Source organism: Xiphophorus maculatus, chromosome 22 (assembly GCF_002775205.1).
Source record: "Xiphophorus maculatus strain JP 163 A chromosome 22, X_maculatus-5.0-male, whole genome shotgun sequence".
Lineage (NCBI taxonomy): Eukaryota > Metazoa > Chordata > Actinopteri > Cyprinodontiformes > Poeciliidae > Xiphophorus > Xiphophorus maculatus.
In genome coordinates, this window is record NC_036464.1 from 4,923,691 (window position 1) to 4,945,012 (window position 21,322).

General features: G+C 38.7%; 1 protein-coding gene across 1 annotated transcript; it reads left to right on the forward strand.

Moving 5' to 3' along the window:
* On the forward strand, positions 1-21,006 carry socs5 (suppressor of cytokine signaling 5). Its single transcript, XM_023327448.1, has 2 exons — positions 1-397; positions 12,622-21,006. Exon 2 carries the CDS (start codon positions 12,659-12,661, stop codon positions 14,327-14,329), a length of 1,671 nt encoding a protein of 556 aa, XP_023183216.1. The 5' UTR covers positions 1-397; positions 12,622-12,658; the 3' UTR covers positions 14,330-21,006.
* Positions 21,007-21,322: the final 316 nt, after the last annotated feature.

The following is a 21,322-nucleotide window of genomic DNA, read 5'->3' on the forward strand; positions in this document are numbered from 1 at the left end:
GGAAGTAGTCACCCCAGCGCGGTCCTCCATTGGCCCGAGCCGCTGTCAGTCGAGGCTGCCTCACGTTGAGCCCCGTCCTCTTCCCCGGCTCCGTGTCTGCTCAGACAGCCGTCATATTGGTTGCTCCAGGCAGAGAAGAGGAGTCCCACCATGATGAGGAACGGACTGTCACGGCGGTTAAAGATCAGTTTAGCGTTCAGGTCGCTCTGACCAGTGTTTTTAGGGATTTATTATTTATTTTTTTAAATATTCGGGATGATACCATCAAGAATCAGTGTTCGTTCTGCGCTTTCGTCCGACGCCGTGGTCCTCTGGGGGGATATATGCCCGATTTTTCTTCATAGCCATTTTTTACAGACAAAGAGAGACGTTGAGTAGGGCTTCCAGAAAGAGAGGGGTGAGTCACTAATTCAAGCAGCAACTCACCTGTCTAACGTGTCACCTTTGTTTCCTTGACAACCTAAAACCACTCTACACCGGCTTGTTTTATTTCTACATTTTTCTGTCGATAATTGTCACAAGCTAGCATGCTAACCTCGCTAGCTAAAGCTAACTAAAATGTTAGGAAATTTCTATTCTGGAAATGCTAACTGTTAGCTGCTAAGTTTAAGGCCTGTTTAGGCCTTGAACGGGGCTGTTTCTATGCGTTTGTCTGAACCGATCAGGCTAGTTTGTCGAAGGTGAGCGCCGATAATGTTATCTTAGGTCTGTAGCTACATTTAGTGGTGTGCTGGGACTGCTGTCGGTCGTTAACGGGTTAGCAGCTCCGCTAATTTGCCAGTGACAAGGGGAAAATGGGGCCTCCAGAAACCCGAAGGCCTCCCTACTGTTTCTGTACACCCGCTATGATGGCATCATGTCTTTTATAGATGTTTTTACTGACAATCGGGTTATTTATAAAGCACCAATTCACAACGTGAGTGATATCGGGTTACTTTACGCGACAAACTTAAATACACATCTAGTTGCATGCAATGCAGTCCAATTCAGTCTAAATGTGTTTGATTTAGTTAAAATCATTCCAGTGCAATACGGTTGGATTCACATTCAAATCAATCCTATTTATATTATTATATATATTACATCAGTGATTTTAGTTATTTCATTCAGTTAGCAAAAGTAGAGGGCAGCAGTTAATCTGGCAAGAAACTGGGATTTCCAGGCACCATTTTTTTTGTAAAGCTCAGACTTGCAAATGCAGATTTTAACAGATAATGCATTTTTCCTTTTTTAAATCCTACTCTCAGGGCAGGTTGATGTTCTTTAAATGCTCCAATTGCTGCATCTACAAGTTTTTACAGGTTGTCTTTTGACCAGTTCAATGCTCAAAAAAGGGCATTTTTACTTTTGTTTGTAAATTTCATTTTGCATTCCAGAAATCTGTGCTTTGTGCTTTAAACCTCAAATTATGTGAACTAGTATACATAAAATGAAGCCCTAATCATTTCTGCACTTCCAACTTAAAAAAATCTTTAACATTCAGAGTGATCACATGTCTTTATATCAGTTGAGAGTGCAATTCCAAGTAAAAACATAAAATGTTTTAATTACATCTTCTACATGAAATGTGATATTGGAAATTGCAACATCAAAATATAATGGTCGCATGATATTTCCAAGGGTTTGTGATCACAATCCTTCACAAATGGTAAAGATTCACCTTTAAACACAATTGTGACTGAATATTTTAACAGTTCAGACAACAAATATGCCTTAATATTCATTAATATACACAGTGGAAACAGTCTTGGCACTACCACAGAAGCTAACATCTAAAGTCTTCCTTATTTCTGCCAATCAGTGCCAATGAAAATTAATGGCACTCCTGGATTGGCTGCTTTGCAAATGTCAACAATGGTGTGAAAGATATTTCTACTTACTAAACTGTATTTTCTTTAAAATATTTTAGATGTACTTTACGGAGAAAAGAAATGACTGTGCTTATTTTCTGTAAATAATTTGGAGTTGTGTTCCACATAAAAATCCATCAATACAGAACCTCAAAGATCGACTGTTCCCGCTTTTTATTACCCATATGTATGTTTTGAGTTTGACTGGTTTAAATGTGATTTAATTTGAAGTCAACATACTTTTCACTGCATAAAATCCATTTGGATTCCAGCCCAAACTGCATGTTAACACATAACTCACACGAATAAAAAACTTGCGTTACCCCAGTTGGTGATTGCTTAGCTGCTCATACATAGCAGTTAATAACAAAACCTTACAGGATATCCACACACTCTTAATTTGAGGTATTTCCATGTTTTAGGCCATTTTTTTCCTTTGAAAGCTTTGGGACAAGCAATTATAAACACACTCGTTTAAACACCAGTGGACTCTCTTCACACACAGCAATTTAGAGTAAACTCAAATTTTTGTTACATGTAAATTAGCTGGATTTTATGTACTACTTTTCTAGTCACACTGGCCTCTCAAAGGACTTTACAAGTGTGAAGTGCTTACCAGTGTATGTTCACCTGCTCTGCCCAGGTGAACATAAACATGTAGGGACATGTTTTTTTTTTCTTCCCATTTTCAGTTGTTTTTCCTTCAGTTTAATTTTGCCTGAATTCCACTTTTACAAATTACTGAACCACAAGTGTTGTGGTTTTGCTATATATATATATATATATATATATATATATATATATATATTGCTGTAGAACATGATTATTTGTGTGCAAATCAAATGATCTCACATGTTTTAATGCCATTAGTTTAACTCGACCTCAACATGTATCTCATAAACATACACAAACCTGCAATTTCTTTCCAAGTAAATAATTTTTTACTGATTTTGTTGAATGTTTGAGGATTAGCATGAGTGACTGGCTAACTTGCGTTTCTCCCTGTTTCTGATCCGACTCTTTGACCTTAAGTGGTCGTCTCGTATTTTTAAGCATCTAGTTAATCGTTTGCTGACAAGACTTAGAGAAAAGAATATCTTCTAAGTACCTTTTGTTTTCTAAATCCTCCCCAAAAACAAAATCTCTGGAGTTTTGTTCTGTTCTGAACCTTTTATGATTTTTTTTTTATTTTGGAGAACATTTGTGTTGCAAGATGGCTACTAAGCCACAATGAAAATGTTAAAACTTTAAAGAAAAATAGTTTAATGTATTGAACTAAGAACGTTTGTGTCAGTTTATTATTATAGTCAACTTCACTAATTATGTCAACAAATCACTGCAGCTCTATTTGCGCTCAAAAAGCCAGACACGCTTTTATGCTTCTTTTGACTTTCTGACTGAAACTGATATGGAAAATGGACAATTGAGAGGATTTTTTTAAATCCAACGTTGCATCTTCCACACCTAAGAGTGATTATTTGTTTTTGATCATTGATCAGGGCAGATTGGGTGTAAAATCTTTGAATTCCAGTCAATTTTTTTTTAATCAGCTCTGATTTAAAAAAAAATCAGAGCTGATAATGATTTTTTATCAGCTTTTTTATCAGAATAATTGTTTTTTCTTGTTGATAAAATACATCAAAACTAAGAACTCTATTGATTTTTCTTGTGTGTGTTTAAATGCATCCACCAACTGTAATATGTGTAATAACTGTAATATTTCCTTTTACTAAAGCAAAAAGAAAGATTCCTTCCTATAGAGCATTTTTACTACTAAAAAACTGGAAAAAAAACATTTTAGGGACATAAACTCTATCATCTTGCCATCGCTGTAAACAGCTTTGTTCACTCTCTCCGCTGCTGTCACCAAACTACAACTCTATACCGGTAAACTACAATTCAAAAACGGCACAGAAAATGGACGTCATCATTCAGAACTTCTCCTTCTGTTCACTGATTGCCCCAGGATGAAATTCATCTGGAGAAATTTAAATTAATGGGAGAAATCCCAGACGGAGCATTGAAGGGAGATGACAATCCAGGGAACTTACATGGGAAGGCAATGACCAGACTAGCTAGCTAACTAGTATCTCCGAACAAAATTATTTGCTGTTTATACCTAATAAATTAGGAATGTCCATCATTTATATGAAGACATGTTTTAGACTAAAATTTGCATTGTAGTTTCAATTAAATTGTGTTTTATTTTTAGGAATCTAACCAAAATAAAACTCTGCATTTGAAATATTATACGCTATTTCTCTACAGTGGACTTTTTTTGATATTAATATATTCCTTCAACTCATTGGCTGACAAAAAGACTATAGAAATATCATATTTATATTTTATTAAATGCTGCAGAAGCAAATGGAGTACCTACTTTCGCAGGTGTATTTTTTTGAAAGATTAACAAAGAAATACAGAACGTTGTTTAACAGTATTTTCTAATAACACATTAATACACCGATGGAGAGAAAATAGTTCATATGTCCACCTGCAGCATAAAGCACACTTTAAACTTAAAGTAGAAAGTTTCCACCTCCAGGCTGAAAGATCTGATTCTTTCAGAAAATATTTAACTACTTGTCTCCAATGACATTAGATCAAATGAACGATGATAATCTACTAATATGAAGGTATTTTAAGTTTAATAAAATGTTTTAACATGTTTTAAGAGTTTTGGTTGTTATTATCAATCAAACACATTAAAACTTTTGCTATTACATCCTCAACATTTATATCAATTTAAATAGTTTAAATAAAATGTGAATTTATTAAAGCGATTATTGCTGGATGAGATTTCCATGACACATACAATAAAAACTAGATGGTTTACTCCGGATGTTTTTATTCCATCTCGCGTATTTGTTAAAAATAAAAACGTTAGGCATCCGCAGAGCTCTCATTAACTCTAGTGTGAGCGGGGAAGGCGTTTTCTCTCCCTGAATCTTGTCTTTTCACCAGCCCTCTCTTAGATTGCTGTGCTCCCAGGAGGAAGGGCGTGTTGGGCTGCTGGAGAACAAAAGTAGCCTGGTTCAGTTTCAGGATGGCTCAAAATGGATGTGGACCGGATCGGGCAAGGAGTTCTGTGGCTGTTGGCCTCCGTCACGGTTGTTTAGGGGGAATCGAACAATGGCTTTCTCTGAGTTAAGATTTGCCAGTTTTAGCAGCCGGGGCAAAAAGTTTGGACATCACTGCATTAATGTATTATTGCAAAAAAAAGAGAGAGAGAGAGAGAAAGAAAATGAGATAACAGACAATTATTTGTTGTCTTCTGAACAGACTCAAAAATCTGATTTTCAGTTTGGTTGCATTTAATGATTCTTAGCGGTGCAACGATTGCAGTTTTCTGGCCGATCGCCCATTACATTACTTTTAAAAGCCTGACCTGCCGATTCCAATTTTTGTTGATACCCTTTTTCTTTTTGTCTGAAATGTTGCTAAATATAGCAAGAATGTTGCTGAGTTGGCAACAGTAGGATGACCAACCTCACAGGTAGATAAGATCGGCTTCACAAGTAAGTATTGGTCGATCACTTATCTACCAAAATTAAGAAAATTGTGGCTGGGTAGGAAAGAAAAACTAATCGACTTTATTTGACCTTCATATCAATGAGCAATCGTTAATAGAAGGGAGATTTGGACCAATTTGATTTGTGTCTAATTAGTGACTGTCTATTGGATGAGATTCTTCACCTTCACCTGGATGAGAATAATCTGCACATTTTAGAGCTCAAACATCCAACTAGAAGAACCACTTCACATCTGAACACCCAGAAAGAGATTTGATGCTGAAAAATCGTCTTTTTCTGACCTTTGATCAGGATGGATAATCCGCCACAAATCCTTCCTGCTTCTTCAAGTCAACTTCGTGCTGACCTCAGTCTGTTGCTGCCAAAGCCTCTTAAAACTAATCACCATCCCTAATTATAAAGAATTGAAACCATCCTTTTCTACCAGTCGGAGAAATCTGTAGTTCATATTGTAGTTTATGGAAATGTATGTTTTTAATGGGAGTAAATCTATTGGTATCGTAGCTGGAGTAAAAAAAACAACTTGCTACAAATATTTTGATTAGTGTGAAGATTTCATTTAATCCCTCCTTTTTATGTTTTTCCTATTCTACATTATTGCTTGTTTAGATAATCAAATAATTTCTAGTTTATTTAAAAGATTTTGAAGCTTTATCATTTTGACACTTTTTGATTCATGGTCATTTTTCTCACTAAAGCAGCTTTTTTCTTTTTCTTGAGTAAACCTGCATCAATCAGGCTGTTTATCGCCAAAACAGACTTCCGGTTTTCTTTCAGCTCTGACCTTTTGGATTTTGATTTTAATTTCATATTTTTCAAACACCAGACAGCACAAAAGAGTAAAACTCTTTTTCAGATTGTTTGCTAGAAGTGGTAGCTCTGTATCCAACAGAATCTCAAGGAATTGCAAGATTATCCCAATTTAACCATCAGAGCATAGGTCCATTGCTTATCTTATTTTTATTAAACTCTGAAATTGTAATTATTGTTTGATGCAAGGCAAAAAGTCAGATTGACTTGCTAGTCATTGATAAGAACCAATCGAGAGGAAAGGTTGTCGAATTCAGTCTGACAAATTAGTTGGTGCATCGCTAATGCTAAGGACTGGTGGGTTTTAAAAAAAACACCTTTATTGAGCACAGGGCACAGATTCAAACCATGAAGATCTGCTATAGGACTTATAGCTATCTGTTAGTGAGTCAAACACCAAATATACCTTAATATGCATCAATACGCAGAGTGAAAACCGTCAAAACCAACATCTAGTGTCTTATGTTTGTTCTATTTCTGCATTTTCTTTTAAATGTTTTAGATATTTTAAATATTTTAGATATTTTTAATATTTTAGATTTCCTCTACAGAAAAATCTGCGACTAGGTGAGTGACTCGTCATTAAATTGATTTCCAGTTTATTATAATTTGAAACTACTGTACCTGGAAGCTATAACTTTGGTGTAGTTTCTATTGCTTTTTAGGCTACGTTCATTAATATCAATAGATTATTGGCACTTATTATTGGATCCTGTTGTTTCAGCAACCAGTTCATTACAGCGTCTTGGTCAGACATTGATTTTTTTGTTCTTAATTTGATTATGTCTGATTTCTATTGGAGATGGCACCAGTTAATTTTGCTAATTCAATTGTAAAAAAATTACAAAATCATGACAAAGATCAAACTGATTTGCTGACGGCCTGAGAATAACGCTGTTCTGTGGCAGCAAGGGGATTTCAGTCGGTTTAGTTAGCAACATTCCTCTGTCAATAATGTCTGACCCTTACATAATCTGATTACTGGGCTCGCATCATAGCTAGTGTAGCAGACTGAGCCATCACTAATTACAAGGAGATCGTGCATCAACCCACACCTACAACCCCACTGAAGGTTTTTTTTGGATAGGTTTGGAGAAGAAATCTGCATCACTTCATTTGTATGAAATCCACTTTATTATTTTCCAAATTTGACTTTTTCTGTTTTTATTTTCCATTCTTTTTTTTCTCTTTTTTTGGCTCTAGTGGCCTTTATTTGATAGTTGATTGACAGGAAAGTGGGTAATGAGAAAAGGGGGAAGACATGTGGCAAAGGTCGCCAGGCAGGGAATCGAACCTGCGACAGCCGCGTCGAGGACTAAGGCCTCCTTATGTGGGTTGTGCTTAACCCCGGCGCCACCACAGCACATCCCTTTATTTTCCATTCTAACCATATTTTACAACCTAGAGCTTATTTAATTATGGACTGAATTGTAGCCAGAGTTTCACATTTACTGTCATTAGTGGTTCAAGAGATCATTAAACATTTTTAAAAGGTGTTTAAAAGAATTTCCAAAATGTTCTATTTTATAGAACTAAAACTTTATCTCATCAACATTAGAAAAAAAATCAGTTTTAACTTGACTCAAAGTAGTTTCTATTTACGTTGAATCCATATTTTGCTTTTATGTTTCCCATTTTAAAAAGTGTCTAATAATACCAGTTTTAGGTTTAGTAGGTTTAGATTTAAAGGAATCATTCATTCATTTTCTGCTTGCAGATATATTGAGCCAGCTGGATAAGGTTTTAATGTATTGGTGAAAACACCTCGGAGGTTTTAGTGACGAGAGTTAACATCGTCGTTACTGGAATTACTTGTTTTTCTAAAACACTGCAGCTTTATTGTGCAATTCCAAAAGATTATTGCATAATTCAACCCTGCAGAAAAGCAGATTCCCCCACCCCCTCTCAAATATTAATCTAAACACTGCTTTTATTATTAATTATTGAAAATACCTTGTTAAAAATTTATTTTCCATCTGAAAAGCTCTGTTTCACGCCCTTTAACTACAACACCAACTCAATGCAACCTGGGAGAAAATGGATGGATAATCCATGTTGCTTTTTTTGCTGTGCAAAAAATAAGTTGGTCAACTTTAATCAATATTGAAATATATAAACATATATTTTAGCGGTAGATACTCCCTATAAGTTGGAGAAATTGTATTTATGTGAGAATCTTGCATGACTTGATGTAATTTTTTGGGAGATCCGTATTTTGTTCTACTCTAAATTTTTCATTATAGCGCTTGTATAAAAACAAATAATCTTTTGGAGTCAAACTCCAAGTTTTGAATTTCTGTATTTGTATGTTCCACTATGTCACTGTTTTTAATTCATAACCATCCTTTTTATCATTTATATCTGTTATTAAAGATGTTCAGATCTTTTCCGCGGTTTTCCCACCGACTGCAGCAGAGATTCAATCTTTCCCATCTTCCTTTATTCATAAATTATATATTTTTTAAAAAGAGTTAAATTATATTAAACGCAAGTGTGTTGCTTTCAGTTCTGCTATTCTGCCATCTTGTATTTATTCTATATTTAAAGCATGTTTTAGCGAGCACAATGTGCCTGACATGAATAGTGGTTATCAAACTTAATTTGAAGGTTGCAAAAACGTTACTAAAATACGTTGCCCTTTTCACACTTTGGTCGCAACAAATTTCTTGCGTTTTATTTGACAGACTATCACAAAACAGTGACGTGGAAAGAAAGGATGTTTCTTTTTTTTTTGCCTCTAATATCTGGAGATATTTCTCACATGCAACTAATCTGTTGCATGTGAAAACAACTCAAATCCAGTCTCCATTTCCACCTCCTGACAGATTTTCTTCCACTTTTTCTCACTAAGTTCTACTAGCTTACCAGTCACTGCAAAAAAAATTAAAGAAAAGCGTTTCCGCATTATGGTTCTGCCACCACTGTGCTTCACAGTGGAGAAAGTGGCTCCTGTAATAGTATCAGTAATGGTTATATCCATTTGTCTCGTCATTTAATTGGAAACTATGTACTTAATTTATTTATTTTTCTTTTACATATTTTAGGCTTGAATAGCTTCACTGATGTACTAAAAGAAGTTAGCCTAACTTCAACACAGCAAAAATCTTTTCCAGCAACCAGTCAGATTACTTTTGGACGCAAAAATTAAACTTCAGTGAGCCAAAAGAAACGGCTTAGTCGTTCATTACTGTTTTTACGGATGTTGCTTGTGTGTCAGATTTACTGGCATACCAGAAACGCAATATGAAAGTTCCGACTGGAACTTTTGTTTGGAAAATAAAAAGAAAACAAAATGTGATTAATTGTGTTAAAAGGTTTAAATGAACACTTTAGAGTCTGTAACATGTTGAAGTCTGTGCATTATTTTCCGTCCACTTTACAGTCATGCACTAATTTGTTTGATTCATGCAAAAAAATAATAGTTCAGTAGTTGCCATTTTTTTGGCAACTATATCTTTTTCTATAAGTTTGGTACTTTATGTTAATTTTCAATTAAATACATCACTGTTTTTGAATGCCTTTCTAAGAAATCCTATGAACTAAATTAACTTCATGAGGAAAAAATGTTAAAAGTACCGCTCCCAGAAAAGTCTCGTCTCATTCCCTCCAAATCCCTGTCAAAACTTAATGGCGTTGAATGTCATAAATCAGCAGCAAGTGTGTGAGAAAGGGAGGGGGGGAGACTGAGAGAAAGCATGCGATTGTGCCCCGTCTGTCTGCTGCTGCTGTTGCAGAGAAAGTTTCAGGTCAGGTCTAGACTGGCTCTGTAATACAGTACATACCAGCAGATCAGCTGTGAGCAGATCCCAGGTTCATTTATAGCCGTGGCCTTGTGTCTCTTCACGTCTGCCTGGCAACTCCTAAATCTGCTGCTGTTAAAACCACCACCGCTCCCCCACCTCTCAGACGCTTTGGCCCTGTTACACTTCAACCATGTCCAATTACTGCACACACAGTAGCCTGAGGAATGAAACGGAGGAGATTCCTCTATGGATCTTCTGTGCAGTTTAAGGCTGTTTTCACACCTGGTAGACTTGATTTGATTGGGACCAAAGTTGCAACATTTGTCACATTTTCAGCTGCTGCTGTTCTTTTTCACACTGCCAAAGCCTTTGAAAAACCTGTTCCCCTCCTTGCCTGTGGGGTCACTGCACCAAGAACCACTGAAGGAAACGGTAAAAAAGCTTCTGAAGAAGACACTTTAACTTTCTGCTTCAGGAAATGTAAATAAATATGGAGTAACGTCAGATTTTAGCCGTTGTAAAATTTCTCTTTATTGTTTTTAGCAAAAGACGAGTCATTTCTCCCGCTAGCGATTGACCCCTGTGTTTGTTTTGGTTGTATTTACCCAGAATGCCCGGCAGTTAAACCTGTCGCACTAAGGAATAAATAAATTAATGGCTTGATCAATTAAAACAAGCCCAATAACTTCCATTTGCATGACTGACAGCATGTTAAGTCTTTAGTCTGGTGCATTTGTTAGCCTTTCTTGAAGGGCAGCTTTGTATAAAGACTTCAGTATCCATTTTATTTGTGGTTTTAGTTGGTTTAAAAATGTCTTCCAGTTCCAATTTTAAATGTTTGTTAAATTGAAAGTTTATCTTTAAGAGGGTGTACTTGAATTATTATGCCAATACTGTACAGTATTTTTATTCTGTTTTTAAAAATCAATATATTATATCTAGGCCTGTCGCAATAAACGATAAATCAATTAATCGTACGATAAATTAAAACTATCTACGTCATTTTAATTATCGGCATTATCGTCTCTTCCGGCCTTTTTCTCTTTCTGTTAATGACACTGAATGAAAAAAGGCTCAACTCCAGTGCTCTCCACTGACTCCTCCCTTCCTCATTTCCTTAGAGTAATGCCCAGCGGACACGACACGATCTTAGAGCTGTTGGCCGATTGTCTCCCATTTTCAAAACCTGAGAGACCACACATTAGCTGACAGAAATCCTAGGTATGACGGTTCGATCGTGTGGTGTCCAACAATGGGCACCAAATAATGGCTACAAGTTCAGTTAACTAATTTTAAAACCAGGCATTACCGTAATCAATGCTTTACTACAGTCTACCTGCAATGCATGTGGCTAGTGTCAGCGTAAATGAAAGCCTGAATGAAAATCATTAGAACCTATTTATGTCACGTTAACGAAGAATTAATCAACTGCGGTAGCAATTTCGCTCCAACTCCTCCCCTTGTCATTTCTATATTCTTTGCATGTTGAATAAACATTAATGTTGTTTCCACATATCATCTCCAATGTCTGCTGGACTTCGGGTTGCGCCGTGTCAGCTGTTTGGGATTCCCCTCTGTTTGAGAATCCACACTTTCTGATTGGCTACCTGTCACATTCAACAGGTGTAGTTAAGGCTCCCAGTCGGGGGGAAACCCCTGATTTGGATCAGACGATGATCTACCGTAACACACCACACAATCTTAGAAAGACCAACTTTCTAAGATTGTGGTAAGGGGAAAAATAGGAGCAAAAAACCTGTGGTGTGAACTATTGCATCAGGTAGTCGATGTGCCCATCTTCTCTATTTAAATCTAATTATTACTGAAGGGCAACATAATATACAGACGTCATAATCTGCCCTCTTTTGGTTGAATGCAGTATTTATTTCCACTTTGGCTTTATGTTGTTTAGTTTTTTTTCCAAGTGTGTTTTTTGTTAATGGAGACTGAGAATCCATTTTATTTTTGTTTTTGGTTGTTTTGTTTATTTTGTTTATCAGTTCCAGTGTTAAGTGTTCTTTTGAAAATAAAGTGTATCTATCTTTGGCAGGAAATTGCATGCATTATTAGGTCATTTTCATTAAATCAGTGTAAAAAGGTCTTCAAACAATATTATCGTTTATCGCAATAATTTTTGAGACAATTAATCGTTCAGCAAAATTTGCTATCATGACAGGCCTAATTATATCTTTGTGTGCCTCCATTTCCTTTGGCTGCCTTTCACTTTGCTGCTGTTGCACAGAAATTTTCCCATTGTGGGTCCATGAAGACTTTTTCTAGTTTAATACCATTATATTACTTGAAAATGGTCTCAAAACAACAATATTCTCACAATAACCTTTGACACAATTTATCATCAACCAAAATTTGTTATTGTGATGTTATTGTGCGCTCTAGAACCGCTTCCTGGTTCTAGAGCGGTCTTTGGTCTGTTTGGCATTCACATAAGCATTCGAAAAATACCAGAGTTCACTTGAACTGAATTGACACAGAGATTTGGCGGCAGACCAGAGTTCACTTTTTGTGGTCTGCATCAGATTTCGATTGCGCATTCCCAAACAAATGCCCAAACTTTCTAGGCAAACAGATTAAGGCGGACAAAACAGGGTTGATGTGAATGCACCTCTATGCTGTTGCTTTGGATAAATTTCTGAGTTAATCCGCCTCATCTCTTGTTGTTCTCAGGTCCGAGGGGCTCCTTTTCCTGACGACAGTGGGCAACATGTGGAGCAGCCTGAAGAGCAGATGCCAGACTCTCTTCCACAGCACGGGATCGGCTGAAAGCAGAGTAGAGGTAGAAACAGTCCAGTGTGTGGTGGATCTGGGTGAGACAGACAACGCGGTCGAGACCCGGGGCCCTGCCGCTGCCACCGCCAGCCCGTCATGGCGCCTCATGCCAGTGCCGGTGGTCGCCACAGGACGCCGCCATCATAACTGCGTGTCGGACATCCCTCAGATCGTAGAGATCTCCATCGATAAGGAGTCGGAGGATTCCAGAGGAACATCTGGTGGTGTCCCGATGGCACGGAGGGACTCTTACTCCCGACATGCTCCTTGGGGGGGCAAGAAGAAGCACTCGTGCTCAACAAAAACCCAGAGCTCTCTGGAAGCGGACCGGCGTTCTGGGCGGCTGAGAGGCTGTGGGAACCGCCGTGATCGGCGTTACGGTATCAGCTCCATCCAGGAGATCAACGACTCTGGATCTGGAGGGCGGAGCCTGAACACTCGCTCGCTGCGCCAGCGGCTGAGCGACACGGTCGGGTTGTGCTTGCCCCTACCTGCTCGGCAGCGCTCGCACCCTAAGAACCCCATCAACTCCAAACGGAAAATCCACCTGACCGAGCTTATGCTGGAGACTTGCCCCTTCCCGCCGGGCTCCGACCTCGCACACAAGTGGCACTTGATCAAGCAGCACACGGCGCCAGTCAGCCCTCATTCCTCCACCGCATTGCTGGACGCCTTCGACCAGGCCCACCCGTCGCCGGAGGACGAAGAAGAGCGCCTGCGCGAGCGCCGCAGGCTCAGCATTGAGGAAGGCGTTGACCCACCTCCCAATGCACAGATTCACACTCTGGAGGCTTCAGTGCCAGGCCCATCTCTTTACAAACTTGGACCAAAGATGGCTCCCAGCATCGGCGAGGTCTCCGGGGAAGCGCGCACCGGCGGAGCGTCCGGCTCAGCAGGCGCTGCATCGTTGGGGGCGTGCGGATCGATATTGGGGGCTACGGTGGCGTCCCAAGACTGCGACTCTGAGGAGGACTCCACCACCTTATGTCTTCAAGCCCGCAGGCCGAAACAGCGGCACGCCTCCGGAGACGGCCACCAGAGCCGGCAGCAGCCCGGGCCCTGGAAGGTCCACACCCAGATAGACTACATCCACTGCCTGGTGCCGGACCTGCTGCAGCTCACCGCCCTGCCCTGCTACTGGGGCGTGATGGACCGCTACGAGGCCGAGGCACTGCTGGACGGCCGGCCGGAGGGGACCTTCCTGCTGCGTGACTCGGCCCAGGAGGACTACCTTTTCTCCGTCAGCTTCCGCCGCTACAACCGATCGCTGCATGCCCGCATCGAGCAGTGGAACCACAACTTCAGCTTCGACGCCCACGACCCGTGCGTCTTCCACTCTTCCACCGTCACCGGACTTCTGGAGCACTACAAGGACCCCAGCGCCTGCATGTTCTTCGAGCCGCTGCTTACGGTGCCTTTCAACCGGACCTTCCCCTTCACCCTGCAGCACCTGGCCCGTGCCGCCATCTGCCGATGGACCACTTACGACGGGATAGGCTCCTTGCCTTTGCCTCCCGCCCTGCAGGACTTCCTCAAGGAGTATCACTATAAACAGAAAGTACGAGTCCGCTGGCTAGAGAGGGAGCCACCACTCAAGGTGAAATAAGACGGGCCAATTACAGAACTACTTCGCCCGTTGAGAGGCCATACTGACTTGGCTTCCTTTCTGTTGGAGAATAGAATCAAGTATAACAATCTAAAGTTCATTCTAATCTCTGTTTTTGGTATTAACTTACATCACTGACAATACATGATTATATTCAGTGTAATGCTGTCTGTCAAGCACGTTTTTAAGCTGAACAGGTTCCTATTTTTGTGCTGAACGTCTGTCCTGAACCCCCACCACGACCACCAACCCACTCGTACACCTGCCTGCATGCCCCCCCCTCTCTCTCTTCATACCAAATTACTATTTCAAGCTGTACAGTTCACTTTGTGCGTCCCTATTTACCTTCAGAAACACTTCGTAGAGCACCTTACTAGAGTGGAGAGGGCATCTGCAGGCGCCTCCTGTTATTCACGATGCACTCGTTGCCTCCTGTTTGCATGCATGAGATCAGCTAAGCCACTTTAAAGGTGACCTATTATGCTTCCTTCAACAGGTTAGGATAGATCTATGGTCTGTACCAGGGGTGTCCAAAGTTGGTCCTCGAGGGCCGGGATCCTGCATATTTTAGTTCTCTACTTGGTTTAACGCTCCTGGATTAACGGATGGCTCATTAGAAGGCCTAAGAAGATTTTGGTATTTTGGTAATACCAAAAGTAACAACCTTTTGACATGCTGAAAAGCTTGTTACTACCAGCAGGGAGAGATCTAAAACATGCAGGATGCCGGCCCTCGAGGACTGACTTTGGGCACCCCTGGCCTATACAAAACATTTCCATTCTTTTTTTTTTCCCACAAAACCATTTTTGGATAATGAGATGTTAGCATGTTCAGTTCTGCTTAGAATGAGCTCATTTGGGGCGTCTTGTCACTTTAAATCTAAATAAGCTGCTGTCTACCATCCCTTTGCCCCCCCAACTCAATCTTTACACTCTTACGTGAAAATGGCTGCAGACAGATGCACAATTATACAACTATGCATCTTTAAAAAGCATAAGTCAAAAAGAACCGGGCAAGTGATTGTAAATCAACAACAAAACATACAGCAGTAAAACCAGCTGACCAAATGTGCTGCAGCGCTGCTTGGGTTGCTAGGTAACGGGGATGGGGTTGCTAGGTAGCAGCACAGTGCTTGTGGAATGTGACTGAACAATCTGGAGGTTTTTGAAATGGCTCAATTTCCAGACACCTTTTTTTTTTTTTAAAGCGCTGGTTGTTTTCAGAAGGAGCTAAAAAATGGAAGTACAAAAAACTTGCAAAATTTGAATTTTGCATAATAGGTCCCCTTTAAAACCTAGGCATATGGATTCAGATCGGTAAACTGATTTATTCATTATGACAGTCATATCTTCACTATCGGTGTTCGTCCAACGGTCAGGAACTCTGCTGTCGTCAGCTCTGCAGTGTTATTTGTCCTGAGCTGTTGCGTAGCCTTCATTCCCGCTTTCTTGACCCAAAAATCTGGTCCACTCATTGCCAAGTTTACACAACGCCAGTCGGCCACGATATTAGGAACGCCTCTGTCAGACCCACCATCATTCAAAGAGAAAATCCCACCTTTGACCCCAAGCAGGGTTCGCCCTGAGGTTGTCGTGTGGCTCTGGGAAGTGAACCGCTGTAGCTTTGGGTTGTAACATCATCCAATTCACGCGTTATTGTAGATTTCTGCGAGAGCGTTTAACGTTGTGGCTAACAGGCGTCTCGTCATGAACACGCCTTCAACTTTTTCCTCATTTTGCCTCCTTACGACCACAAACCTCAGTGTTCTTTTAGGATTTTGAATGACAGGCAAGCAGAAAGCAGCTCAGAGTTATTAGATTTTTTTTGTTGTTGTCTTTTTAAACAATACAAATCTGAAAAGTGTGGCATGTATTTGCCCCCCTGAGTGAATACTTTATTGCATCTAATGGTACGTTTACCAACTTTACAGACTGGATTTTTTCCCCATTCTTCATGCAGATCAGATGGAGAACGTCTATAAAAGCTTCTTGTTAGGTTCTAGCTCTGGACTTTGACTAGACCAGAGGTCAGCAACCTGCGATTTCAAAGCTGCGAGTGGCTCTTTGGACCTTCCACAATGGCTCTTTATAACTTTGGTTAAAAATGATGAAGACCTAACTAATGATTTAAATATACATGTAATAAGAAAAGCAGGGTTTTAAGTTTTTCCTTCAATGTCTGCATTGAATTTGCACCAGTAATGATTTTATTTTTTGGAAATTATGTGAACTTATTTCTTATGTCATTTTCCACCGCTCACAAAAAAATATCTTTTTGCAAAATTTTATGTTTATCTTTACTTTAAATTAGAAAAATATGGATAGTAGGTATTATCTAAAATGATAACTTCTCTTTTGAAAAACATCTTGAAACAAGTTTTCAATTCAAGAATTATTTAAATAGCTTCCTGTAGTCAATGAATACTTATATTTTAATATAGATAAAAACTGATTCGAGAAAAAGGTGCAACACAACTTCTCTGACTCTTGTGGAAGAACTGGTTTTTATTTAGAGGTATCAGAATAAAAATACATGCCACACTTTTCAGACTTCTATTTGGAAAACATCCCTTTTGTTCTGCTCTATTACATTCGTCTTTACATACAGAGTGTTGGAAAACATTTTTACAAATCAAAGTGTAGCTCTGAGCCCAAACTGTTTTCGCACCTAAAGATTTTCATTTTCTTTTTTTTCTTTTTTAGCATATTCTCAAACATTTCAGGTGTGACTTGGCAACCGCTGGCTGCCCTGTCACTTCTGTAAATAAGTTTTACCTTTGTGCCTTTCAGTAGCCATCGGTCTCATTGCTTGATAGTCTAAACCTGGAGCAATAGGTGCTTTAACTCGGTCCGTTCAGATGAGACCGGCCGAATAACCGTGAAGAGGTGCACGAGCTTTAAGCTCACTAACTTTCTTGCACATTAAAGATTGCAGTTTAGTGGTGCTACGTCTAATTAGGAGCTGATCGTTAAATTAGGTTAGTTTGTTACTGTTACTCACTAATGCATGTATTAGTTTTTGTCACAAAGTGTTAGGTTGTTAGTGGGTCAGTAGGTTGCTGTTCTGCTGTAGGCATCGCGGTCCAACAGATTCTGGTCTGCAGCTGGAATAACAAACACAGTTTATCCTCTACTGCGAGCGTGTTTTTAACCGAATCATGTAAAACCCAACAAGTATTAAAGAAAATACAGCAGCAGGGTTGTTTGAATTCACTGTGTTTTCCCAGTAAAAAACTGAGCTGCCTGAGGAAACAGTGTTGGTCCCCCTAACTGTTCAAGAAAATGCAAAAGTGAAACTTCTTGGGACGTGTGAACATGCAATCCGTTTAAAACAAGTCTGGAAAACACCGCCTTTCTATTTTTAGTCAACATCACACATGCATTTTAATATTTTCCTTATGTTTAAAGAAAATGTCTGTGACCAAACTTTAGTGTTATCCAAGCGGTTATTTTATTACAGATTCAGATCAAAGTTTGTCTTGATCCCAATCAGTTGGCTGATGAACACCCAAATAAATGGAAATAAGAAAGTTATGTAGAATTAAATTAGTCATCAGATTTGTAACATTTTATTATGTTTTTAATTAAAGATAAAGTAATATGTCATGCAAAGATTGGACCGGACAGAACCAGTTTTCAGCTGCAGGACTTTTTCGTTTCCTCAGACGCAAATCTGAACCTCATGCTGCATGTTCACACTTCCTCGTGTTCAAAGTTGTTGTGACTTTTTTTAATGTCTGACACTTTGACGTCCACCGATCCGTTTATGAAATCATGAGGATAAAGTTGTAATATTACATGAATAAAGTCGAATAAGAATAAAGTTATACAACAATTAAGTTGCATTATTGCAAGAGTAAAATTGTAATATTACAGGAGTAAAGTCGGAAAATTTACAAGAATAAAATGTACGAAAATTAAGTCGTATGAGAATAAAGTCTTATAATAGATGTAATATCACAATAATAATAGTGGTAAAATTATGAGAATAATCTCACAAGGATAAAGTTGTAAATTACAATAGTCGTAATAATGCCATAATAAAGTAATACTTCGGGAACTTATACAATAAAAACTTTAAAATGAGGAATGCTGATCATTTTGTGACGTTGTACTTTGGTATCAGTTTTTCCTTAATCTTTTAAAACATCAGCTTCAAATTATCAGTGGCCAAACTCTAAAGAAGACGCATGGACTTGATAACCATCAAAGCTTTATTCTCATAAAACAGCTTTTTTCTTCTAATCTTACAACGTTCTTCTGATATTGCAACCTATTTTTATAATCATATGTAAAAGTTGTTGTTCAACAGGGAGGCAGGTGTGACTGCAGTGTCGAAACCTGAGGCCTTTTTGTTCTGCAGGTTTTTGCGTCCTGTTGGTACTTTGGCGTGTTCTTAAAATTGTTTCACCTAAACTTGTTTATTTATAAAAAAATTAAAATGCAGTTAGGTCCTACAACTCAGTCAAAAAGCAACAAAGTGTGTGTAGTATTGTATAGATTTATGGGGCCGTAGAGAAGGCAAGAGATTCCTTTGAGTAAATAGCACTTTAATCATGTATTTGTGTCTGAAAGTGTTCGGTCAGCCACGCTTGTCGTTTGTTTGCCCTAATCCCCAGAATATTTTACTTGAACTCATCTGGAAAAGAAAGAAAAATTATAATTTTACCATAATTTCTCAGTTTACGGATCCAATATTCTGCAGAGAGCAAACAAAGCGGCGAAAATGTTGCGCTGACCAGATTCGTGAGCTGAAACCTACAAGTGTTAACACTGCAAAAACACACAATCTTACCAAGTATTTATCTAATTTCTGGTGCAAATATCTTATTACACTTGAATTAAGACTAAACTAGCTTGAAAGCAACTTATCAGGAAGCTTGTTTGAAGTCACACGTGTCTAACTCAAGGCTCGTGGGCCAAATCCAGGTCACCGTAGCTTTTTATGTGGCCCTCTAGATTCTAGACTAAACACTAAGTGTGTTTAAATATGTTACCAATCAAATCAATTCAGTTTTTATCTGTTTATTGTCAAATTGTATCAATCAGTCCCTCCAGGTTGCTGAGAATTATCGTGGAAATTTATGCAAAATCAACAAATCCCTGCATATCTGAACTAATAATTGGGAGTTTATTGCTGATTTTTCTCAAAAATTGTCAAAAACCTTATTTGTACTAAACAGCTGCCTCAGCCTTAATTGATTATAGTCCTTGATCTTTATAGGGAGTAATAAAAAGTTGCATTTACTGTCAGAAATATCGCAGATATTTCCAAATTAGCACCACAAACACTTGGATTTTTATTGCAAAAAAATCCCAAAAAGAAACATGAAATCCTGGAAGGACTGAAAAGATAATCAGTAATATCATTTAATTTACAGAATTAATTGATATTTTAACAATTTGTGAACAGTTTTTTTCAATGCATTCTGGCCTTTAAGAGTTTGACGCCCGTTTCATCTTTAATATTGACGAAAAAGAGCTAGCTCCATTGGCAGATTATTTCACTTATAACATGCAGGAATTGTCTTAAGTACATTTATCTGCCAAAGGACTAGGGGAACTAGAACTTTTTCATGAATATTAAGGAACTATTTACCTTAAACAAGCTCCTTTCAATTTTCATTAGAAACAAGACTAAACAGAGTTGGTACAGTTTGGTGTTTTTGCAGTGTGGATAAAACAGGCAGGGGGTCCCCGAAATATTTCACGGTGTGTGTGGACGGAGCCAGCGAAGTGAGGGGTGACCTCCGTGACCCCTATGAACCTCTCTGCTCCCCGTCGTTTCCCTCTCAGGCCCAGTTTTCCCCATGGGAAATGTCCGACATTAACCGTAGCACACGTTCGCCGTTTAGCCTGTAGATTTAGCAGAAAGTTTTACAGAAAAGGAGTTTATCCTCGCCTGCTTGTCTTACACACAACCCGGTCGTATAAAACACGTTGAACCAGCAACACAAACAAAATAAATAAAAGGTCCTATTGTATGTTTGTTTTTTTCACACTCTTTGCTGTTATGACACAGTTTTGTCACACTATTTGAGCTTGAAAGCGACAGCAATACCCCCACCAGCCACAAAGCAACAGTACGTCTTGTTTTATGTTTCTTATCTTTCCACAAAGATATATTGTAAAAATAAATAAAAACAGCCTGGTTATATGCAAACAGAAAAAGAAAAAATATGTATGAAAGTTATTTTCCTTCTCCCTGATATGCTATGGAGTGTAGTTTAACAATGGTTGCAATCCTCTGTCACTTTAATGCTGCATATGCACAGTAGCTGCAATGTGGATGCAGGACTTGACGATGATGGGAGCTAATGGTCATTCAAACCCGGGGGCCGCCGCAGGCAGACGGAAACCGCTGCTCTCGTTTCTTCTGCTTTTTTTTTTCCCCCTCACTGTTTGTTTCCTAGTTTTTCTTCTTCTGCTGTCTAAGATGTGGAGCGTGTAAATGGCATTATTAGTTTCACATTTCAGTGTCCTTTCTGTGTTTATCCGTTTAACCATTCAAGACAAGTTAAGAAAGAATAAAATAAAATCCAGTCTTTTAATCTGTTCATTTTTAATCAGAGCCGTACGAAGCGACACTTGTAGCTGTCACTCTTGGTGCTTGGCTTATGCTTCATTGTCTTAATATTCCAAATAAAACTGTTAAGTGTAATCCACACTGGCCCAAGAGATACAAATCTCTGTGTGTTTTTGTGTCATAACGCGTTTATTGTTGATTAACAAGTGAGTTAAAAGGAGGTTTTGGTGTTTATAGCATTAATATAACAAGGGTGGAATGATTAATCATGATTAATCGATTATTAAAATAGTCGTCAACTAATTTAGTAATCGATTAATCGACTCAAAAGACCATTTGCTGAAAGAATACATTTGGAGCAGATATTAAGCAAAAAATTTTAAAATATGTATACATTTTGCATTTAAGATGAGGGGGAACCCTTTTTAGATATGTTTTATCCAGAACTCGAGTGTTCACCTGGTTCCA

What these genes read in the sequence shown, in the direction of transcription:
- socs5 (XM_023327448.1), top strand. Translation starts at nt 12,659, where the DNA reads ATGTGGAGCAGCCTGAAGAGCAGATGCCAGACTCTCTTCCACAGCACG.